Source organism: Pocillopora verrucosa, chromosome 12 (genome assembly GCF_036669915.1).
Source record: "Pocillopora verrucosa isolate sample1 chromosome 12, ASM3666991v2, whole genome shotgun sequence".
NCBI classification, from domain to species: Eukaryota; Metazoa; Cnidaria; class Anthozoa; order Scleractinia; family Pocilloporidae; genus Pocillopora; species Pocillopora verrucosa.
Window position 1 is genome coordinate 13,134,340 of NC_089323.1, and position 25,133 is coordinate 13,159,472.

At 38.3% G+C, this 25,133-nt stretch overlaps 2 protein-coding genes and 2 pseudogenes across 2 annotated transcripts; 1 reads left to right on the plus strand and 3 right to left on the minus strand.

Moving 5' to 3' along the window:
• Positions 1-1,338: 1,338 nt before the first annotated feature.
• On the minus strand, positions 1,339-2,860 carry LOC136277309 (uncharacterized; annotated as a pseudogene).
• On the minus strand, positions 2,530-3,545 carry LOC136277191 (uncharacterized). The gene is made up of 2 exons (XM_066158883.1): positions 2,620-3,545; positions 2,530-2,557 (listed from the first exon to the last, which is right to left on the minus strand). The coding sequence occupies exons 1-2, from the start codon at positions 3,543-3,545 to the stop codon at positions 2,530-2,532; spliced, it is 954 nt and encodes a 317-aa protein (XP_066014980.1).
• A 7,993-nt stretch (positions 3,546-11,538) lies between these two features.
• The window catches only part of LOC136277192 (angiopoietin-related protein 7-like), a 47,349-nt pseudogene continuing 33,754 nt past the window's right edge, over positions 11,539-25,133 (plus strand).
• On the minus strand, positions 20,369-24,876 carry LOC131777658 (angiopoietin-related protein 7-like). Its single transcript, XM_066159469.1, has 4 exons — positions 24,752-24,876; positions 21,767-21,943; positions 20,972-21,352; positions 20,369-20,643 (listed from the first exon to the last, which is right to left on the minus strand). The coding sequence occupies exons 1-4, from the start codon at positions 24,774-24,776 to the stop codon at positions 20,369-20,371; spliced, it is 858 nt and encodes a 285-aa protein (XP_066015566.1). The 5' UTR covers positions 24,777-24,876.

Consider the following 25,133-nt stretch of genomic DNA (forward strand, 5'->3'; position numbering starts at 1 on the left):
AGCACGGCGTATACTACAGACATCTCTGGTATGATCTGGTATGAGGAACAGCAAGTCGCTACTAATATAAAGTGTTCTCTGGTGTTATGTCCATTCAGAAGAGCTCGATGAGAACGGAAATAGAATAATTAGAATAACACGTGTAATATTATTTGAGTCACCGACGTAGAATGAAAGCTTGCAGTTCGCAGCAATATCGTACGAGAAACGATATCTCAATTCCATGTATCATTTAGCACTACGCTGTGGCCACATGGTTGGAGCCAAGTACGGTGTTGAATGGATTAAGTGGTCGGCAGTCAAAAATGTTGGCCACATTTTCATAGATGTTCTTTTGAACTTCTTGAGGGTATCAAAGTTAAGTGATGTCGAGAGATTCCTGAAACTATGTTTATTTCTTGAGTTTACGAAATGTGCGACCTTGGATATCCTTAATTTATTTAGTTCGCTTGAGATATATATAACGCGAGTTAAGGCCACAAACATGATATTCAATGGCTCTGCCCGAGTTATGTAACAAGAAGTTCAAGTTACTTCACGAGATAAACTATTTTTACCTAGTTTCGCGATGTTTCTAACTCAATAATTTTTTTTTTTTGGCTAAAGAATTCAAGTGGCTTATCACCTCCAAGCATAGCGAGAGAACAAGCGACTCCTCCTTTTTTGTCCACTTAATGTCTGTCACAAAATATTTTTGTCTGGTTCAAAAATTTCTGACTTCCCCTATAAACTAATTTGGAACGAAAGGAAAATAGCCAAATAGTTTCGGTACATTTTTTCACGCGTTTGGCTACGATACAAACGATCTTTTGAATATTTCTATTTTAGATTGAAGAAAACCTATTTTTGTGTACAATACTGTGATCGGTCGGCTGATACGTTGGTAATCGTTTCATGTCAGCAATGGACTTAAGTAAAATACCGGAAATTGTTGCTTTGAACATTGAAAATTTAACGTTCACATGGATTGAAGCAGAAGACTTCTTGTCCCCGTTTTTTTTTTTTTTTTTTTAACAACGGAAGAACGGTTCTTCAAGTGATTCTTTCCGTTCTCCATAGTCTGAAGACTACATTAGACAAAACATTAGCTCTTAATGAACGTGTCTGCATTCCAAACTAAACTTTTGAGGCCCTATCAACATAATCAATGAGGAGCTGAAGATTTACTTCATATTGATGATTAGTTGTAGCTCAGGCGTACCATTCATTTTACTGGCAAGATCTTTATTCGCCATGTAAGATGAAACCCCCATTGTGAGGGTGTGCAACAATAGAGGTTTTATTTTTGTTTTGTTTTGTTTTTTCTTGTAGTAAAACAACGAATGATCAGCAGGGATTTGCTAAAGCAAAGGCATAGAAAAAACCAGGAAAGATTTATTACTCGACGTTTCGGGGTCATCGTGACTCCATTATCAAGAGACTAGTTTAAAAACATGCAAATAAGGAAAGGTACAAGAATAGCATAAATTAGAATGAACGGCTTAAACAAACACCTTGGCGCGGATGGAATCCGTTTGCACGTTCAGTGTTGGCTTACGCATGCGAATATACAACATTTCATTAACAAGGCAATCAAATTTGCCGTTACATTTCGCGATGACGTTGAATTGCTCGATCAAGCGTTCAGGCATTTCACTATTGTGCTGGAGGTGGTAGTGTTTGTAGATAGAAGATGATTTCCTTGTGTGCCCTTCTACGCACTCGTGTAAGTGACCACGAGTATAGCCCACATACCCTGCATCACACAGGTTACATTTAAATTCATAAACGATACATTGTTGGTTAACAATAGGGGGCTTAATTTCGTGTTGCTTAAGCTGTTGATCGAGCTTAGGGCTAACGAACACTGGTTGGACAGTCACGCTTAACTTCGAGCTTAGACTGTTCAGTTGTTGTTTAACATGATTAGCTGACGACTGGTCCTTGAAGGGTAACACTAATCTCACAATCTCCGATGGTACGTCTGGTGATGGACAGGGCTCTGCAGATGAAATCCTTCTCTCAACGAACCGCTTGATTGCAGTTTCAACCAGTGGCTTTGGGTATTTCAAGTTATGAAAAACCCCTCTAAGGCGGTCACATTCCTCGGAGAAGAAAGACCAGTTAGAAGATAATCGATAAGCGCGATCCACCATGGTGTTAACTAGGCTGCGCTTGTACTTAATATCAACATGACTCTGGAAATGCAGAAGGAGACCCGTGTTGGTTCTTTTGATGTAGACCTTGCTCTCAATCTTTGGTGCACGGTTAAGCAGTTCAGTTCCTAGAAAGGGAAGGGATCCTTCCCGTTCGACTTCCATGGTAAATTGGAGGGAGGGATGGGTAGAGTTAAGGGTGTCTAGAAACTGGCCAGCGGTCACCCTATCAGGCATTACGGTCAGGGTGTCATCGACGTACCTCCGGTAATAGCGCGGAAGTTGACCGTGTTGTTCGAGGTTTTCCTAAATCGAGCACATGAAGACGTTAGCCAGCAACGGTCCAAGGGGAGAACCCATAGCGACTCCATCTGTCTGCTCATATAAAGCACCGTCAAACTGGAAAAGCTGGTTTTTCGTAGCTGCTCGGAGGAGGTCGATTAGGTCCGCTTTAGAGATGTTCAAGCTGTGCGTCTCGTTGAACCAATCCTGGGCAAAGGCTTTTTCAGCTAAGATCTGTATTGTTTCCTCCAATGGTACATTTGTAAACAATGAGGTGACGTCATAGGAAACTAAAATTTCGCCGTTCTTGATCTCGAAGCCTCGTACTTCATCAGCAAAGCGGAATGTGTCTGTCACTGTATATTGGTTGCACGACAGGGGTTTCAATTTGTCGTCAAGCCATTTCGCTAGCGAGTAATTGTAGGTGTTAGTAGCAGAGAGTATTGGCCGTACGGCCAACTGTTCTTTATGTGTCTTCGGCAAGCCATACAGGTGTGCGAGTCTGGACCCTTTCGGGCGGAGAGCGTCAGCAATGGATTTCGGTAGAATCTTTCGAACGAGAGTTTCCAACTCCCTTTCTTTCTGAAGGAGAGGGTGGTAATACTTAGGAGGTCGTCCTCTGGTTCTCGGTCTCTCCGAGTCGACGAATCGGAATTTGCTGGTATCGTTTATTGACGCTTCGGATAGTAGGCGAAGATATTCTGATTTATCCATAACAACAACACCAGACCCTTTATCCGGTTTTGTGACAACGATGTCATCGCGTTTTTTCAGATCTTCAATAGCTTGCAAGAGGGCTTTAGGAGGTTTTGGGCTACTCTTATTAATATACTCTAGCGCAACAGATCGTAAGGTTGCGGCTGCTAGTTCGCGTAAATTCTCGTTTGGTAGATGCCGTTCAAGGTTCCAGTATGCTTTCTCGAAGCTTGCCTTGATCTCAACTGGAGACACTCTTTGTGGGATCGCAAATTTCAGGCCACGACAGAGAACCAATTTTTGGAAGAACGATAGTTCGTAAGAGGAAATATTCAGGATGTGTTCGTCGACGTCAGTTTCTCTGTAGAGAAGCCTTGAGATCTTTCGAGTGTGAGTGTTCGTAACTTCAAGTTGGAGTTTATTCCGAAGCATAGTGATGGTTCGTAAGATGCACATATAGCGGAATAGTGAACAGGTCTGACGTATTTCACACTCGAAAGATCTCATGTATATAGTATGTGGGCTATACTCGTGGTCACTTACACGAGCGCGTAGAAGGGCACACAAGGAAATCATCTTCTATCTACAAACACTACCACCTCCAGCACAATAGTGAAATGCCTGAACGCTTGATCGAGCAATTCAACGTCATCGCGAAATGTAACGGCAAATTTGATTGCCTTGTTAATGAAATGTTGTATATTCGCATGCGTAAGCCAACACTGAACGTGCAAACGGATTCCATCCGCGCCAAGGTGTTTGTTTAAGCCGTTCATTCTAATTTATGCTATTCTTGTACCTTTCCTTATTTGCATGTTTTTAAACTAGTCTCTTGATAATGGAGTCACGATGACCCCGAAACGTCGAGTAATAAATCTTTCCTGGTTTTTTCTAAAACAACGAAGAGCGCATTTCAATCCCTGCACGAAAAGTTCTACTTAATTAATTGATTAATGCTGGTGTAGCGCCGCCTACGTGCGCGACCTTGACAATCCCTCTTGACAACTTCTCTCGAAGAAGTAAATTATAATGAATTTGCCTTATGATCGCTCAAAGGGAGAACAGGATATTGATGGGCGATTAAGTTGAAGAGAAAACGTAAAGCATCATTAAAATGGCATCATGGCGACAATGAAGTACGATTTCACACGACAACCACATGGATCGGCATTCATTGAGGTCTGGATGACACGCATTTTGGATTTATGTTCCAGTTGCTCAAAAATTGCCTTCAATGCATCTACAAGCACTCGATGGCTCGATAGCCGTAAGAATCAGCCTTAAAAGATGTACAGTGTCACGAATAATTATGATGATTAGAAAAAGGGATGCTTTCATTCGGCTGCGACTTTTTTTTTTTTTTTTTTTTCACGACAGATGTTTGAGTCGGGAGAAACTACTTTGCAGCTGTTTCGAGGCATACTGCCGGCTATTTTGAAAACCTATGAAAATCAGAGGCTGAGTAATGACAGCAACCAGTCGATCGCTCAGTCACTGCAATCGGATGATTTTCCCCGAGGGGGTTTTTTAAGGCACCTGACTCTTACATTATAGGGTGTACTTCTAAATACACCAAAAAGTTGCAAAGTTATCAATGGTGAGCAGATAATTTTGTCCAAAATAGGCACACACGTTATACAATCCGAAACCTTTTTCACTTGATGTTTGTCAAAATTATTCTTGCGACATTTGTTTGCGTGATCCCGTTTTATGACAACTAGTTTTCCGATATCTTCACTTTGCCTCGTTTTGATTGACACGGTTATCACTCTCTTTGTTACAAAATTGAGTCATCCAGGAATCAAAAATCCTAAATACAATAAATAAATCTAATATAAGAGCTGAGGAATAGCAGTTCTCTCAAAGTTTTGTTGTTTGCATGCAAGACTGCAAGATAAGAAGATAATTAGAATAACGTGAGTAAAATACATAATATTTCTTGGGTCAACGATAAGGAATAATACAGGTTTACCTCCGTAGGTTGTAACAACATCATATCTGAAGCTAAGTGATATACCAACCAGTAATAATTATATTTCCGATATATAATGAGCTCGGAAATCCGGCACATTTACTGAAACCACAAGTCTGATCAATATTCAATTTGGATAACTTACCTTAGAGATCTTGGGTCAGCAATAATGTAGAAGACAGCTACAACTCTGAAGGTTGTAGCAATATCGTATGAAGACGTGCACATCAGTCGATGATCATTCCATTCCATTTGAAACAATTAGCATTCCAGCACGTTCTTCGACGCCGCAAATGCAATATGCAATGGATCCGTTAGGTTTATCAGTTTAGCAGATTAGCACTTTCTTTCCTTATTTCATCATGCTCCTGACTCATCCAAAATCTTAATTCAATAGTTTACGCTACAAATTTGCGTGGCCTATCAAGTTTATACTTAGAGAGAGAACAGCCCACTCTTCTCTTATTCTACTCTTCCCACAAAAACTTTTCTTGAACTCCCGTTAATAATCAAACTCCCCAAGATACTCGTAAAGCTTAAAAGATAAGTTATAAAAGTTGTCTAAGAGTAATTTTCAATGCGTCTCAGTGGCCAAAATTTGAATATGGATATCTTTTTAGACGCCCGATTAGCTATTACGGGTACAACATGCGCTAATCATCGTTCATCTCGGCAATTCCCTGCCATCTTTGTCTTATTTCAAGGTGAATGATTACTAGCAGTAATAGAGAGTTCATTTACATAATCAACTCACTTGATAAAACTCAATTTATCCGATAGCATCTCCTACCGACGCAGCACAACAATGTCTCCAGAAACATACCTCCTTTAACTAATTGTAGTTTCCCAATGTTATTTTTTATTTTTTTTTTATTTTTTAATTTCAGCCTTTGTTAATAATGTCGCCGGACTATCTCACTTATTTCCCATCTGTCTCAATAGAAATGGAATTAACGTCGTTGTTGTGAATAAGCCGGTTTGTGTAGACTTTCCAAGCATAGTAATGAGTAGATTTACCAGAACAATAAGAGTCCCCGTTTTTGAGTTTTTTATCAAAATCCAACACTAAATATAGCACAGGTTGGCACAATTAGCTGAAAAAGTTTGAATGATAGTTTGACCGCGGAGGGCATACCCATATCCATGTGGCGGAAACCGGCGTTTTGCACATCTTAATTTTATTGCATGAACTTGCACTGTTAAAGGATGACAAAGAAAGGACCTTACATTAAAAAGCTTCAGCTTCATCCTGATTAATTTTGCTTTAAAAATTGGCTTCAGTTTGAATTCATAACGTTTCTTTAATTTTTATGATAATAATCGGTTTTGCCCGACGCCAAAATGTCGATGTCTATATTATTCGTTGGTTTTGACATGTTCGTTTATGGCTGGATTTGGTCAAATGCAGTCTTCAGACTCTTGCGACCGGAAAGGTCCGCTGGAACCGCTCTAAAACGTGTAAAGTCTTGTACATAGCGGCAACCTGGGGCTGATTTTATCTTCCAAACAATAGACAAGAAAAAGCAGACAAAAAGTCTTCTATTTCATCAATGTGAACTTTAATCTTTCCAAACCAATGACAGAATTTCTGGTATTTTGCTTAAGTCCTACTGTGACATCAAAGGTTGGTGAACGTTTCAGCAGTCCGTTCATAGCGTGCATGATCCAAAATAGCTTTTTGCCGTTTAAGGAGATGCATTCAGAAGGTATTTTGGATTGTGGCCAAACCCGTGAAAAATCCACGAAACTAATTGAACATTTTCTCTTGATCCAAAATAGTTTCTAGGGGAATCAGTGTATTTTTTGACCCGGACAAACCTTTTTGTGGCAATCACCGGGTAGTTAAACAAAAGAAAGAGAAGATTCTGTTTTCTCTCCACGCCTCAAGGTGATAAGCAACTTGAGTTCTTTGGCAAAGAAATTAAATAAAGATTTTAGGTTGAGTTAGAAGCATCGCGAAACTAGAGAATATAGTTCTACCAATTGAATAACTTCAATTTTTCATAAATAACTTGGGCAGAGTCACTCAGTATTACGTCTTTGGTTGGCCTTGATGCACGTGATATTTTTTTTTATCTTTTCTAATTTCTATACACAAACGTATTTGAACGTGGTTGTACAGCCCCTGACGTTATCTGTTTAAATAAAGTATTGACTGATTGAATGATTGATATAGCGATCTTATAAATGATACCCAAGCTCGCACATATTTTATCATAGGCTGGAAAATCATCATTTTTTAATCCTTTGAAAACACAGCCTATATATTTGATGCTCTTACTAAAAAATTTGAAAAAACCTAGTGAAACCCCATGAAAAATTTCTAGCTGCAGCCTATTTATTGCATCCATGACCGTACTAAGCTCCTACCACGTAGCTGTAGCGAAGTGTTGAATGATTACTGCAAAGTGATTTTACACTGTCGAGGTTGAATTTTCTTTCCACCGCACTCGTTACTAATATTGAGACTGATGTATTGGAGGTGTTTCAAAAGGTGTGGCAAGATTGTATTCTGGCGAGTCTGGGTCATGGATATAATGTATATAAATGAATAAAAACCAATGTTCGCTCCAAGCGCAATGAAGACATGTGTACTTATGTATAGTGTGATATTGAAAACGGGTTATTCTATTACTATGTCCATGTGCTTCATACATGGACATCTGGCTCAGATATAAAGGATTAAGCCACTGCACGCTTCTCTAAAAATAAACAAAAAAAAATTGAGTGATTGATCCATCGATAGATTGACTGCCTGACGAACTTATTAACTGAGTGGTTAAGGCATGTGAGTGCTCAGTCTCTGACTTTAGTAATACAATGCATCTACTCATGAATATGCCACAAAACAGCTACAAGGTAATTATTTTCCCCTACCAAAGGAAACAATAAACTGAAATGTCTTTCGAAACAACTCAGCGTTAACGTGTGTAAAACACGAGATCGACAAAGACCTAATAACATCTGCATAACAGACGAGAAAGTGTCAGTAAAGGGCTATTGCCTTTAGCGCCACTCGGTCAGGTTTATGAATGAACGGCAAAGCTTTCACGATTCTCAATACAAGTTGTTTGTCGGAGCTTTCTCGAATGATGGCGGCTAAAACACTAAAAACATCCGTATCGCTGACAGACAATTAGGTTCATACTTTTCTAGAAGGGGAAGAAAACCAATACACTAAAAAAACCCGAAAGTTACGTTTTCAGTGGTTTTTGTGTTAGTATTTCTTTCTGCTAAGAATGGAAATCGACAACTGGAAGATTTGCCACTGGCCGATTTTGGTCGTTTACCCGAAAGACTTCTTCTGTCGGTAAGAACTAAGTCCATGAAAAAGAATTTGGTAAATTAAAAAATTATGACCATTGTTTTTGTAATCATGATTCAACGCATTTTTCCATCTTAAGAATTAGCGCCTCTGCACTTTACGATTGTTAATTGGGAATTGTCAACTCATTTATTTTCATTCATTAATGAAGTCGGCTTTTCTTGTCAGTAAAGGGCTATTGCCTTTATATGATGAAAAAAATAATACATGGTTCCTTGTAGAAACGAAATTTCTCTTCTCGTGTTCAACTCGACATCTCACTCGTTCGTTGCGCTCACTCGTGAGCTATCGAGTTAAACACTCGAAGAGAAATTCCATATCTACGCGCGCCCATGTATTATTCTCTATGTAATAAATGTTTCAGAGTGAATTTATCAGTGCCACTTGATTTGCTCCAATAAATTGTAGCTTTCCCTGCTTAAGTTTTAGAATGAAAAGATGAATCTTAAGACATATTTTGCAGAGATGCGTTCAACAACAATCTGCTAAGACTGATCAACAACTGCCTAACATTGAGCATCTAAGTTATCCTGACTTTCGATAATAACAAAGCCTTAGCTCTGCCTCTGGCGATAAAATATCTTCTATCACACAATTTGACCGAAAAAAGAGGTTTGTTTCTTGTCATAACTGCATATTGTATATTTTTCCTTATCCATTTGATTCTAATCTTAGCGAGCTATCTTAAACGCAGGTAAAACTGATCCGCTAGAAAGAGTCAGTCCTGTTCCTTAACTGTCAAGTGAAAGATACCTCCGGACGCGAGTTCATAAAGTTAAATACTCTGACCTCAATAATTGATCAATATATGGATCTATTGATTGATTGATTTGTCGATGATGAGATTGCATGGCTCTCTTACTGTCCTTGCAGTTCAGTGCATTTAATTTGGGTATGCTATGACACATTCACAAGTTATGTGCCCTCGTGTTATCAAAGCTAATAATCAAATGAGGAGACAACTCTCTAGAATCGAACACGAGATCCTCATATAACTAATGGCGTCTACTTTATGGCGGATCAGTGAAGACAAGCTGTTTAAATAATTTAGTTGTAACTCATTTGTTGTTTTTATTGTGCGAGATAGTTGAATCGGTTTAACAACAATCAGTGGCCGTCTTTCTAACGTCGCCAGATGAAATTACATTTACTTTTTCGGTTGAGTAATTTAAGAGAAGCAAAATCAATCTTCAGTTAAGGCGGGAGAAGTATAAGGTTTTTAAATATGGCATTATACTTTGCATTTCCAAGTTTAAAATAAACTAAATTCTCCTTGAATGGTACACTCAGCGATGGAATATTTTGGGAAGAAAACTTCTCAGATGTAAAACGCGTAATCTTTCGTCTTATTTCGCGGTAGCGATGAAAAGGACCGCCTGCTGTATTTCTGTGTTTTCTGTGTTTCACCGTTCCCCAAAGTGTAAATCCTCTCTCATTAGGAGATATAAATTATACATTAGGAAAGGAAGGAAATGGATCATTCGTAAACCAGTAACGTATTTTGCAACGACTTCTTTCGATAGTTGGAAATATTTAATAATAAGTGGCCTGCTATAGTGGCTCTACGCCCCATTTCATTATTTACAGTTACAGTATTTTAAAACAGGCCGAAAGTATCTCGTTTCATCCCCACTCATGCTGTGATTATGTTGCGTGTACTTTCTATGATAAAAGAAATTAGATTTCCTTCCACTTTTACCGCTTGTGTATAATTGACTTCCGAAAGTTGAATCGATGCTAGCTACATCACGTCTTCCACAACACCTATGAAATTACAGGTTTAAATTCATTGTCGGAATTTTCAAATTTCCGCGAAAATAGACGACCTTGAGAGCCTGTTATATTCGATATTTACGTGGAATTTCCGGAAATTTCTATTGAATTTGTGACTACAAGAAAACCAAACCCAGATTTCATCACAACTTGCCTTTGAATTATAGCCAAAAAACCGTCATTTGTTTCAATAGGCGAATTTACTTCAGATTACACGGTTGCAATTGCTCATGTTAAAGAAACAAAAAACAAAAAAAAACCAAAACAAGACAAAAAACATTATCAAATACAAGTTACGGAGGAAAGAAAATGTATAGGAACCTATAACAACATAACATCAGCGGAAAATTACAACTCAAAGATGGTTACAAATTCGCGCCTTTCCTCTGATAGGGAACAAGAGAGATTTAACACCCACTATTGTCAAAGTGGAAGAACAGAAAAGCAATTGTTCTCACGAAATTTTCGATCTCGCGTTAGCCATTCGCTAAGCCTTTTGAAGAAATGCTTGTGAAAACACAGCCAGTGCTTGTAATCCACATTTAAGAGTTTGTAATCCATAATTGCATGATAACAAATAAGATTTGTAAGTGTCAACTTTGAGTGATGAAACGGTTCGATTTCTCCCGTCCATCTCAGTAAAGTACTGTATCAGGAGAAATATTTTTGCTGTGCGATATTGAGAATTATTCGTCCAACTGACAAAATAATATTCATCCCTTTTGGGTCCCTGACCAATTATGTAATGACCACTTTGTAAGTTTTGCTCGAAGCCAGGTATTGGGAGCGCTCCCGACCTCTCGCTCTGTCGTTTAGTTAATAATAGGGCCCAATTAGTATCTGGAAGGCACCACTTCGAGTGGAACTTCTTTTGTGCTATTGCTTTAAGTGCCGCTCACCTGTGTGGATAGTCTTTTTAGTAGTATTTCATCTGCATGTCAGCACATAACTCACATTTATCAGAAAAAGATATTGACGGTTGTTAGATATTTCCTGTTGAACAGGAAATCTCCAAACAAGGTGAAATTAAGATAATTGTGTTAGACTAGCTGATTCCCTGACAATAGGCGAACCGACCCCGTGTTAGATTCCGGTAATATAATAGACGTACAAGTTCTTGTGAACTCCTCACATGACTGGCTAGAGACGAACTATAAAAACAAAGGTGCGCCTTGTTAAAACCCTGTGTCAGAAATTCGCAATATAATAGGAAATATAAGTTCTTTTTATTTAAGTGGTAACGGAAGTTCTAAGCTTTCTTGAATTGAAACAAAAAAGGGTTATCTCCCTTTGCTTCCTTTGCATATGTCTTAAATTAAAATTCGCACGCACTTTGTCAGTTCTTGAACGGAACGCCAAGAAAGAGTGCGGTAAGAAAAACTGAATAAGTGGTCTAGGTGAACTTGGTAATAAGTTAAGTCCTATCAGTCCTTGCCATCATACTTTTTATGAAAAAGTTTCATTCTTCATTTTCTTTAAGTTGTCAAATTGTTATTATCATTATTATCATTATTATTATTTCATTTTCTATTTTTTATTCTTTAAATTTTTTTTTGCAGCCTTTGTGAATAACATTGCAAACGAGACTCGAAGAATTAAAATGAGGAGCAAACAACAAGGAATAGGTATGTAACATCTGGATGGTCGGTATAAACTTTTCAGTGTAGAGACTTACTTATTAAGATCTAATGCTTACTTTTTTAAATAAAGGACTGTAAGCGGGGCTTAAATGCGGCTCTTAATTTAGTAATCAGAATGAGCTCTAAAAAAATCGACGGCAAGGAATAAATCTCAAAATGTCTATTTTCAACTACTCGTTTCAGTGGTGTTCTTAGCTGCGAGGATCTCTTAATTTCATTTCTTACCTCATCGTAAATATATGAATTTCATATATCTAAAATCATCATACGTCTCAAAATGTTTCACCATCTGCTTCATGCAGTAAAAATAACAGTCAGTTCACTTTTAATGCTAATGGTAGCACATAACACTATGTGTTTATTTTTTTCTGAGTTCTGTACAATTCAATTTCAAAACTCGATCGGCTTGTTCAATCTTTTCATTGAAAATATTTCCTTGTTATGAGTACATTCAGTATAAAGTTCGCTGGTCCCTTAGGAGTAGCAAGTCAGTGTCTGGTCAATGGTATGATCGACAGCCACACTTAGTTTTTTTTTCAAAAAATGGCCTCCTAAAAGATCAGTTAGTGCAGAGTTTTTGGCTGGTTTATCGCCCTTAAAGTCGAGATTAAGTCTTTACTTGTCTAAAAATCAATGCATTTTCGTGGAAATCAATATTTACGGAAATAGAATCCCGAGGCTTAACCTATGAAATCAAACAAATCGTATGACACAAAATAGAAAAAATAAAATCGAGTAGAATAATGTGTTTATGGCAGTTTGAACAAATTTCATGAGTTCATTTACTTTTTACTGAAAATGAGCACAACCTACATAGATTTGAGCAGGTTTCAATCGATTAACACGCTGGAAACAGAATTCAAGGAGCTGAGAGATATATCCTCCATACTTTTTTGTGTGCGCTGTCTTCAGTCATGATTTCGAAAAGCAAAGACAAATTCTTTTTTAACCTGATCACACGACAACACCCGGTATAAGTCCTTTTCCGAAAATGGGAACATATTAGCGCCAGAAAGACCGGTAACAAATCAATCTGATTGGTTGATTGCAGTTTTGGAGTCCTTCCTAACGGATCTCAAGTCTTAAGACTCCCCCTATTGATCGGTTGGTCGGTCATTAGCGGGAAGGAAAAAGGGGGGGGGGGGGGAGGGGGAAAGGGGGAGAGAAATGGTTCGAAGGAGTTGTGTCTCGATAACACTTACCTGATTCCCCAAGAAGGCTCTGTAATATTCTTATGACTCTCCCCCCCTCCCCCCTTCTTCGTCACCAACCCTAAGTTGTTGCGAACTTTTTGTCATTATTCTTTCAGTGTATCATGTTTGTAGTTTTTCCCCCAATCACTAGGTTATTTAAGTCTGTAACTAAGCCTTATAGCATTCCATAGCTTGAGTGACTTCACACCGCATAATGACTTCTTTCCTTCAGGCTCAGCTCTGCTGCTTCTGGCACTTTCTGTAACTTTTGAACTTCTATCATCAACGTGTGCAGCCCCAATGAATTTCCAAAACTACACTACTGTTCGCTTGAAAGGAGTAAAGGAAATAGAAGTACCAAAACAAGTAACAAATAACAGGACATCAGAGACGTGTAAGTAATAATGAGTCTCTATTTTCTTACGTGTGTTGATACCTCTTATTCATTTTCATTTATTTTTATTATTATCATAATGATTATAGTTATCACTATTATTACTATTATCGTTATTATTTTTACCAGCCAAAAACTGTGCTGAGGTGTACAAATCCGGTCAAAGGATCAGCGGTGTTTACACAATCGACCCAGATGGTTCAGGCGCCTTTAATGTATATTGTGACCATATGACAGCTGGTGGGGGATGGACAGTGATCCAGAAGAGAATGGATGGCTCTGTTGATTTTAACCGCACCTGGGATGACTACAAATATAGCTTCGGTAACTTTATCGGTGAATTTTGGCTCGGACTGGATAAAATAAACCGCCTGACCCGAAACAAGACAAACAACAAGCTTCGAGTAGATCTGGGAGTAAAAACTGGCAAAACTGCTCATGCTGAGTATGGCTGGTTTGCGATTGGCAACGAAATGGTTAAATACCAGCTGTACATTGGCAATAAGACTAGTTCGTATAACATTTTTTAATTTTCATTGTTTAGATTTATCTATTACTTTCCTCATCCGTTAAGAATCCCCTCTCCCTCCCTCCCTCCCTTCCATATTAACATAGGAATAATGGTTTGTTCCTCTAACCGTCTGACTATTCTACTCACGCGGGGTTGAGTCCTAGCTTCTCTGTTGAAAACGTTAGTTTGCTTTGGAGTCTGCAGTTCAATGACAATGCAGTTATTGAACTCAGCTCTAGAAAGATACCATAGTTTGTTTAACCATCCGACTTGCTCACTTTTAATAAAATCAGGATATTTTACCCACCTCGTCGAATAATAGTTAATCAGTTATCGTCATATGCAATTGAAAGTTCGTGACTTTTATGCTAAGAGAAAACTATTTCGTCGAAGCAGCATGTAGCTACAGTTTAAATTGAGTTTTGTTCTGATTGTTTTTAGTTTGCTTTGTTTTTTTTGAAACAGATGAGACTGCGATCTTTGATTCCTTCGGTCCTCACAGGAATCAAGTTTTTGGTACCTGGGATAGATATCCTCATGATTGTGATGAAAAGAGAGGCGGAGGCTGGTGGTATAGTGATAGTAACTGTGCTGTCTGGTCAAATCTCAACGGGCTTTACTTAACTTTACTTACCTACTTGATAATAAAACCTCGCGCGCAATCTACTGGAGTAAGTTGAGTACCGTACCAGAGGAAAGCATTCCCAGATCAGCAGAAATGAAAATAAGACCAGTCGACTTCTTTTCTTCTTTTTCTCGGTATACTGACTGAAAAGCCATTTTTCTGTTTTGTTATTGTAGACCATTCATAGGTCAAAAGATACCTTTCATTGGTCTCATTCAACTACCCTACATTCATTAATAAAGAAAGTATGTTTTCAACACAATGCTCGTGATTAGTTTTTTCAGGTTTACCTAAGAAAGTAAATATATAACAAGATTGAGTATTAGAAAATGTTCATACTGGCATAAAGTAGAAAAAATATTTACCTCGGTGTTGATGAAAGTGGTGGATATGTAATTACACTTCGGTGAGTAATCGCTAACTATTGATGTTCTGACTTAAACACGCAAGACTCCCTTACAAGTGTCATACATTGCCATATTTACTAGAGCGAGCGCTGTCCGATCTCCTCCATAAAGGTGCTAGGCCTTAGGTATTGGCCACACCTATGATTTTCTATTTGAAAACGCATAACTTTTAGGACACGTCCACCTATTTTTAACACTAAAACAACCAAAACTTCTGTTAGAAATGGAAATTTTGGTCCAAAAGAGGAGCCTAAAGAAAAAGTTCTGTCTTTTGGGACGACAATAAACGGAGGCTTTTGAAGAAAAAGATCGCTTTTACGTATTTGTATAGACAATAGACATTGAAAGCAAAAAAAAAAAAAAAAAAAAAAACCAAACGCCTAAAATGAGAGGGCAACGAATTCATGTGGACAGTTAAACAAAATATTGAAACGCCTGTGTTTAGGACGAGCTTTCTTACCCTTACGTATAGACGAAAGTAAGTACTCATTCAGACGTTACCCTCAGTAGGTCAGGCCCTGAGAGCACTTATACTCTTAGGCATCTCTAGAATAAGCGCTTCATCAAAGAATGATGCAGATTCAAGCAAATTCATTTTCCGGGATATCAACGTTTTTAAAGATGCAACTGACCATAGTTCTCTTCTCTCAGGTAATTTCAGACACGGATTACAAAGGGAGTAAACTTAATGGCTCTTAAGCATAAAGCACGCCCTGAGACCCTGAAAAATACTTCCCCAAAATCAAAGGTCCAACCGAAAGAAAAAGCCAATGGAGACGGCTGGGTTTGATCGATCGGTGTCCAAATTACACCTTTTCATGTTTGTCAGATCACCCATAAAATGATCGAGTAATTACGGACTCCAGCACATGATACTTTTACACCATAAAATGATACATTAACCAATCAGTCACAGTGATTTAATTTTGTCTTACACCCAAACTATGGCCGGATAGTTTGGGTGTAAGACAAAATTCAATCACTGTGACTGATTGGTTAACGTAAAGGTTGCCATGGTAAACCCAGCAGAGCTTCTCCTATTGTCGAGGATTTCCAATCCTACACTGATTTCTTACTTCGATTTTTGGCGATGAAGCTTTTTTAAATATTCGGAAACGGCAAAGTTATCATTAATCTCTTCATAATTTTGATGGATAAAAAAAAAAACAAAAAAACAAAAGAAACAAAAAAACAAAACAAAAAATTTGCGTACTCAGTTACCCTTATTCAGCGCAACCCCCTTAAAATTGTCTTTATTATCACGATTATTATCAACATTATAACTAATTTTCCGCACATTGTTCGTTGGCATGAGGGGACGCAAGCGGCCTCAACCGTAAGTACTTTTTGGAAATGCTAGGATATTATCCTAGCATTCCGAACATTCCGAGCTGCGCGAGAGTGTCAAAATCCGTGCGTATGTCAGAAATGTCACTAGACCTAAAGTACGCCAGATAAAGGGCAAATAAATATGAGAAGATAAATAAATTAATGCCTGATATCAAAATGTCATCAGCTAATACTTTTGTTTCACACGCAATCAATAGCGCCTTTATTCCTCGGCCGGTTCCTTTGCCTTACATTGTAGATTATAAAGAGAACTATGTCCACACAATTTATTCGCCCTCATCTGGCGTACTTTAGGTCTAGTGACATTTCTGTGACATACGCACGGGTTTTGACACTCTCGCGCAGCTCGGAATGTTAGGAGTGCTAGGATAATATCCTAGCATTTCTAAAAAGTACCTGCGGTTGAGACCGCTTGCGTCCCCTCATGTTTAGGAAGCTGCTGATTTAACAAAGCGAACGATGAAAAAAGTTTTAAATTCCTTACTCAAAGTTACGAAGTTGTTTTCCTTGGTAATGAAAATTTATCTGGATTTTAGCGAAACCATAGAATCATTTCATAGTTTGACAAAATGAAAATTAAAAAAAAACCGGTTCATGTGAAACAGATATGTAAAGAGGCTTTGCTATAGGTCCCTATTTTACCGAGGACGGCTAAGAAATACACACGGTCTTCAAACGCAGGTGCTGAGTTATTTTTCTGCTCATTAAATCTTTTGTTTGCCTCGTCCTCATTGCCGTCACCGTCGTGGTTTACGAAAGGTCCCTATTTACAGTTGTCATCTGGTATGGGATGAAGAATACTGAAATGAACCGCAATATTTGGTTTTCTGCTATTACTCGGGCTTTCCAAAGGAAACGCCCGAGTTGAAACTCCGTCTTGGTTTTTTTTTTTTTTCAGAAATATGACGAAACAAGATAAGATGGTGCTAATTCGTTAAACTAATAAACCTAACGGAGCCATTGAATATCACATTTGTTACCTCGATGAACGTGCTGGATTTCTGTGCGTATTACATGAAATATAATGACCACTGATTGATGTGTACCATCTGATACGATATTGCGACAACCTACTGAGTTATACCTTTCAGTATACAGTATTGTTGACCCAAAAAATATAAGGTTTATTATCCACATGGAATATCACATTGTGGTTTCAGGGAACGTGGCAGATTTCCGAGCGGGCTACTCGAAATATAATTATTATTAATGATATACACCTTTTGATGTGATACTGCTACAGAGGTATACCATGCAATATCGCTGAGTCAAGAAATATTAGGTATGCTATCATAATATTCTAATTCCGTCCTTATCAAGCAGTTTTCAATGCAGATAACACCACCACGAATTCCTCGCGAATTGCAGTGATACCTAGCACAATGAACATACAGTGCTCCGTAGAGTCGTCCTGTATTGAGCGGTTATGGTCACCCCTTGATTTATTACCTTTCCCTTACACCTCAACTTCAGCATTACGTGTAAAAGAAGCTTTGAGTTTCAAATGGAAATTAAAATAATTTGCCGTAGCGGTTTCGGTTTGCAGACGAAGCAAATTGTGGTGATTTCATGTTGTTGTTTTGCATAGGACGGCTAAGAAATGTACAAAGTTTTTAAAAGCACGTGCTGAGCTATTGCTCTGCCGATTAGATCTTTTGTTTTTCCATGTCCTCGTTGCTGTCGCCGTCGTGGTTTGCTTAAGGTCCCTATTTTACCGAGGACGGCTAAGAAATACACATGGTCTTCAAACGCAGGTGCTGAGTTATTGTTCTGCTCATTAAATCTTTTGTTTGCCTCGTCCTCATTGCCGTCGCCGTCGTGGTTTACGAAAGGTTCCTATTTACAGTTGTAGCGAGCTGCTGTAGCGAGGTAAATAATTGATTTATTATAAACTAAAATAGTGAAATAATATACGCGCTTAAGTATGATTTTGACTCATTTAATCTTAAAATAACTATTACATTTTCGGGCGAAAGTCCTGCGCGCATTGCTCGGAGGTAAACAGCAAAGCATATTCGGAATTTGTGTAGCCAATCAGACCGCGTGTTAGACGTAATCCGCTGTTTCAGTATATACTATTTATCGTTTAAAAGTTGAGCTCCAGCTTCCCACTGCTACCCTTTGGTTTCAAAAGCTGGCTTTGGTTTTCAATACATAACGTTTCTTTAATTTTTGCGGCGATAATCGGTTTTGCCCAACGTCAAAATGTCAGCGTACCATATCCGGTGGTTTCGACATGTTAATTGATAGCTGATGATTGGTCAAATGCAATCATCATACTTTGGATAGTGGAAAAAATCACTTGAATTGCTTTCAAAAGTATTGGCGATTTGAGGCTGTTTTCACTTCCGTTAAAAACACACGCACGTACAAAACATAAAAACAAATCATCTGTTTCCATCAATGTGAACTTTTAATGGCCAAAGACAGAATTTCTGGCTCCGGTTGTTCGAAGGGTGAATAACACTATCCACTGGATAAATCTGTATCCGGTGGATAACACAGCACGTTTTGTTAACACTTAAGCGCTTAATAACGATTTATCCGTTGGATAGCATTATCTGCCCTTTGAACAAAGGGGTCCTGGTATTTTATCAAAGATTATCATTAATATAAAAGGTTGGTCAAGGGTCCAGTAATCCATTCATGGCGTACATTGTATCCAAAATAGCTTTCTGCCGTCCGGAAACTTTCTTCTCCATTCGATTTTCTACAGGAATTTCCGGAAATTTTTTCTATCGATTGGAAGCATTTTGCAATTGATGACACTAAGGGAGATATGTTTTTCGAAGGTAAAGGTGTCTCCGTTTCGTTATCAAATGGCTATGGAAAATCTTCAATATATCAAGCAGCGCCAGTGATCGATCGCCTCGCTTCACTGGAATAAACTGGTCACTATATTTATTGTGCCGCCCGTTAACGCTCTCTTAGAAGACCAGGTGCACTATCTTAATGGACTTGGGCCAAGAGGATTGTCTGCCTTCAACTTTCGGTCTCTTTGCGAACGGTGCGCATGCTGCGAAGCAGTTAAATTAAAGTTAGTTGTTTCTGGCAGCGATTCTTTCACAAATGCAAGAAGAAACCGCGTGTACGTTGAAATCTAGCTTCGGAATCGAACATCGTCCTCTTCTTACTCAAAAATCGCTCATAATCTTTTCCTATATAAGTAAAGCAAAGTAAAAATTTGCACTCGGACGCTGATTTGCAAATTTTTATCGAAAAAAATGGAAAATTAATCCACTTCAGTGTTGTTGTTTATCTCGATAACTTTCCACGTTAACACGTGAAAGGGCAACGCTTGTCAGATAGATAGAAAGATTGATAGACAACTTTATTTCTCCACACTAAAATTCTTCAACACAATCTAGGAGTATAAAATATAAAAATTCTGCTTACTTACTAATGATTAATACAGCATTAAAAGTTTAAAAACCCATTATATCATGAAAGCTGTTTTTCTAAGATACTATGTCTCATTTAAAAGCTACAATGACGTAGTTTTTAATTCGCTTAAAGAAATTGTTGAGCAGAGTTCTTGCGAAAGTCTGTTCCACAGCATGGCACCCCTAAAGGAAAAACTCCTCTTCAAATAGCTGGTTTCGGTAGTAGAATAGCCAATTTGTACGCAGGATTCTTTAGTCAATACGAAGTAATAACATTTCGAGATATAAATCGAGGTTGTAGATATTCAGGGGACATGTTACATGTTAGTCGCCAAAATATTTTGATTTTGACAAAACTTTAACACAATCTGTGGTAGGAAACGAGTCGAAAGATTTGGGGTAGAACTGGTAAATACGCAGGCGAACTTTTTTTACGTTTTCTGACGAACCCGTGAAGAAGGTAAGGGGGCATGTTTGCAATGGGACGTATTTACCAAAAGCCAATGTTGGAATTTTTACTACAAAGAAACCAAAAAGATGGTTTGTTTCTGACAATATACCAATTCATAACCTAAATTAATTTCGATTTCATCGCCTTAGCTGCTCAGAGGTGGATATTATCAGAGCACACTAAAAAATTACTATCTACTTATGTGCTGTGTACTTATCCCTGGGAAAGTTTTTAAAAGTCCACCGGTCTAATTTTCATTTCAGTTGATGAAGGAGCGCTGTCTTTGGCACTGGTTAGATCTAACTCTGCCCAGTGAATCTCTGCAGAAGTTTTCCTTCCACAACGCGGATAAATACCATTGAGATTTGACAAATCAGCACATTTAATACCGTTGCCATACCACCAGCCTCTGCCACCTCTTTCAGCACAATCAACAGGTTCTCTATCCCAGGTACCAAAAACGAGATTCCTGTGGGGACCGAGGGAATCAAAGGAAACGGTGGCATCTGTTTCAAAACAGAACAAAAGAAATTCCCATAATTCTAGGATCCGTATAACGGCTTTTTCCCGCGAATAACTTGCTGTTTTCCGCAAAAAAGGAAATAAAGGAAAAAATGAAGGTTAGTAAGAAGTGAGTTCCTTACGTGGCACAAAGACCTAACTCCAGACCGAGTAAGAACCAATCAGACATTCAGGTTTACCTCAGGACTACCTTGCCAACTTATAATACCATTATTCGATCAAGTAGAGTAAAATATTGAGATTTAAATGAGAATGAATTAATATATATAAATCGAATGATAAATGCGGAAAAAAGAAAAAACGTTAACTTACTTGTAATATTGCCAATGTATAGCCGGTACTTAGCTGTCTCGTTCCCAATCCCAAACCAGTCATACTCAGCGTGAACAGTTTTGCCAGTAGTTACCCCCGGATCTACCCGAAGCTTGTTCTTTGTCTTGTTTCGAGTCAGGCGGTTTATCTTGTCCAATCCCAGCCAAAATTCACCGACCAAGTTACCGAAGCCATGTTTGTATTCGTTCCAGGTGCGGTTAAAATCAACGGAGCCATCCATTCTCTTCTGGATCACTGTCCATCCCCCGTTGGCTGTAGTTTGGTCACAATATACATTAAAGGCGCCTGAACCATCTGGGTCGATAGTGTAAACACCACTGATCCTTCGTCCGGATTTGTACAGCTCAGCACAGTTCCTAGCTGTTGTAGATAAAATAAATATGCTTGACGTTTTGGGCATGCTCTCAAAGAGGGGGTTTGGTATGAATGTGCTTATATCATCCGAAGAAGTATCTGTCTTGGAGAGAAGACTACGGACTTGGATTCTTCATATATCTTTTATCTTTTAAAAGTGCATCAAATCATAAGATAAGAATAAAAATTATTTTGATAAAACTCGACAAATGACCAAAGATTCGAAAAAAGTTTAGAATATTTAAATTATTCTGTTGTCAATGTTCAGCTACACAGCAGCTTGAACAGAGAGTTGTTAAAGATAAGAGCTCCAAAATAAATGGAAATCGCCATGCATAAGACTACCTTTTTCGTGATAGACTGTATAATGATAAAGATAAAATGGAATAACCTAGTACAATTAAAAAAAAGTAAACGTACATCGCACCAATGTTCTGTTCTCTGTGAGAATTTTAACCTCAAATTGAAGTTGGGTCAGTTCCTTCATGATTTCTTCTAAGCAGACAGCAGTGTTCTTCTGGCAATCTATTGGGGCTGCACTTGTTGATGGTATAAACTGAGAATTCACAAAGAGTGCCAAAAGCAGTAGAGCTGAACCTGAAGAGAAGAAGTCATTGAGCGGTGAGAAGTCATTCCACCTTAAATATTTTTTGATTAGTGCTACGCACTTAAAGAATGAATTGAACAACCGAGAGAACTTAACAATCAACGAGTGCTTTTGATTCGGAAATTGTACAAAGTAAAAAGACCAAAAGTTGTGCGTTTATAACAGTATAACTTGTTTTTCTTCGTAACACTCAAGATGTTCCTTTGAAGAGCCATATTTTGGAGGCCTTCTGCTCCACCAGTTTTCTATTTCGTCTTTTGATGAAGTAAACAAAAGCTGCTTTTTTCAGCCACAGGCTTCTCTATAACGTTTTCAAGAATAATCCGTGAGCAACTTACAAGTCATTATTTTTTTAAAATAGAAAGGAAGTTCCAGATAAGAGCACTTAAATATCACGCCACAATCACACCACCCACCTCAGCCACGCTCTGATCACGTGCAAAACCTAATCACTGATCATGCTTCACAAATGTGAACTGCGAGAGCATAGTAATGAACCTTTACTCATCTAACACAAAGTGCCTATTTACCGTCTCACAGCCATCAAGCGCAAATGGAAAAACAACTTTATTTGATTCTCTGCTTTTCGGTATTGCTTTGTAAGCTCATTAAACTTGTTGTACTCAAATTTTTCAAATGCAAACGACCAGAAGTCAATTCTGCTTCCAATCTCTAAATATCCACAAAATGCAGTTATTTCGAATCCAAGAAACGTTCAAAGCCACAAGGAATAATACTTCCAAAAGAAACATTGCATTGTTTTTGTGTTCCAGCGGAAACGTCCTCACATTATAACTGATCGCGTGTTTTATTTGGTAGAATCGAGCAAAGGAAGTGATCGAAGACAGCCTTCGTTTATAAGAACCTGAAGTCAACTTCAAGCTCTGAGTTTACGAAATACGAGTTACCAACTTACCGAGACGACTATTTGCTTCAACATTTAAACTTCAATCCTATCCAGAAGCGGTCAGCATATTCACAAATAGTTTTGCTGCGTGGTAGCGAACGGAGGAACGGATCGAACGGATTTCATAAATGAACTTTTAATTGCAAATAAGAGTTCTGGGAGAGCGAAGGAATCTCGTGGAAAGCTTTGCCTGACATCCCAAAATTTTGAAGGTTACCGGCATTTCTTTCTGTTGTGGCTATACCTTTTTTGGAGAATACAAAACCCTAAGGTACGTGGAATTTTTTTTATATCACTTATCTTTATGTTGCCACTAAATATGGGATTTGTGGTCATGAAGTCGCCGCGTCTTTTTTCTTCAAAACCGAATCAACTTTCATGGGATGTGAAAGAGAAATGGGATGTTTGTCTTACTGAGTACTTATCGTTTTTTTCAGATTGGGAGGTTCCCGTTGCTTCTTGTGCGTTTTCTTTTCTTTAACATAACCTCTGAATCAAGCTTCCAATCGATTCCACGTGGAATGAATTTAATTCAGAGTCATTCCTACGAAGTACTGATACGGATAAGGTTAAATCGAAGAATCAAATCGTGAAATTTTCAGTCTTTTAAGTTGGGATTCGGTGACGATAAATTTCTCTTTTGACGTTACTTTGGCGATAAGTTTTCTTTCGGAGTGGTCAATTTTCACTCCGTTGGGCGATTAATTGTAAATTACCTGACTAAACGTTCAATGTGGGGAAACTTCAATGATTCGGAACACTTGCTTGGCCTAACTGAAGAGCAGAAAATCCTTCGCCAATTTCCTTAAACCGGGGATCTGCAACAACTAGATTTTGTTCATTAATGAAAAAACGGAATTTCTCTTGTTTCCCTGCGCCCAGGGAAAGTACCATTCATGCACTTCACATACAAAAAAATATCAAGATATATGACCGCATTTACTGCGTGGCAGTTTAACGTTTCTGTTTCATCTTTCAAGCCAGATCAACATTCAAGTTTGTTGAGAAAAGCCGTCGCCAAAATTTTGACCCAGATCAGCTTGAGGATCAGAATAAGTGCATTAATTCTTTGGAGAGACAAGAAAAGGCGGCAGAGAGCAATATTTAAAGAAAGGAGGAGAAGGTGTCTGAAGACTTTTTCACAAGCGAAATTCCGTTAGAGAATCCTTACATCTTACGGTACTAGATAAACTTCACGCTTTGCCGTTCCCGTACGAGAAGCAACGCAGCGATTTCAGGACCATAATCATCAGCATGTATTCAAAATCAATATGAACGCAAGTAAAGTTTGAAGGAACAAAGGACTGCTAGATGGAAAGGACTTAAATCTTAGACCGGACGAAATTCCACGAATCAACCTAATATTCGCATGATACTTGTTACATAAGAAAGTCACTTTCAAAAACTGATTATAGTTTTCCATCTTGACATTGACTAGACATTGAGTAGCCATTCCAAAGGTAGAAGCAGACTTAAAACTGAAAGGATCTTTTGGATAGAACGAATGTGCGATCGAGCTGGAAAATAGAATTGTGCTGAGCTCAGAAAACGAAAATTATAGGACCGCATAGGCCACCATGACTGTTCCACTGTGTCAGACAATCTGACTATTCTTTATTCAAAGCCACCATCGAAAGACATTCCAAAACGTTTAGAGTTCGACCTCTGTTTTTTTTACGTTTGATAATACAGAGTGAACTTTTCGAAAGTTTTTCCTATTTGCAAGATTAAGAGTCGCATACCATGGGTTAGAAATTAGTTTAAAATGACATAGATGTGCAAAGAATCTCATATTTAAAAAAGTAAGCATTGCATCTAATCACTGCTTCAGTTGTGGACGAAAGTCTCCTTAAGATGCGAATTCTTAATCAAAGAGCCAGATTTCACATACCTGTTCCTTGATTAATACCTCTCATTGTAATTCTTTTGGTGTTGCATGCAGTATCACTCAGAAACGCTGCCAAAAAATGGATGATGACAAGGTTTTGTCAAAACTGATAGGACTCAACTCTCTACTGAGTTATAAGAAGCTTGACGGAGTTGCGTGCGCACATGTTCAATGCATCAATGCCTCTGCAAGTCGTGAGCGTCAAGTACCTCAGCTATCGTCAGAGACAACACTTATTATATTATTTTTTTCTGGAATGATCGTCAAAAGTGACCCGTTAAATTAATTACCGTTTCGGCGAATTCTTAATAGGTCATGTTCAAAACGTTTCCAAACGCAGTTAAAATTGCACAAAAATATACCCTAGGATTTTAACGTAAAGTTT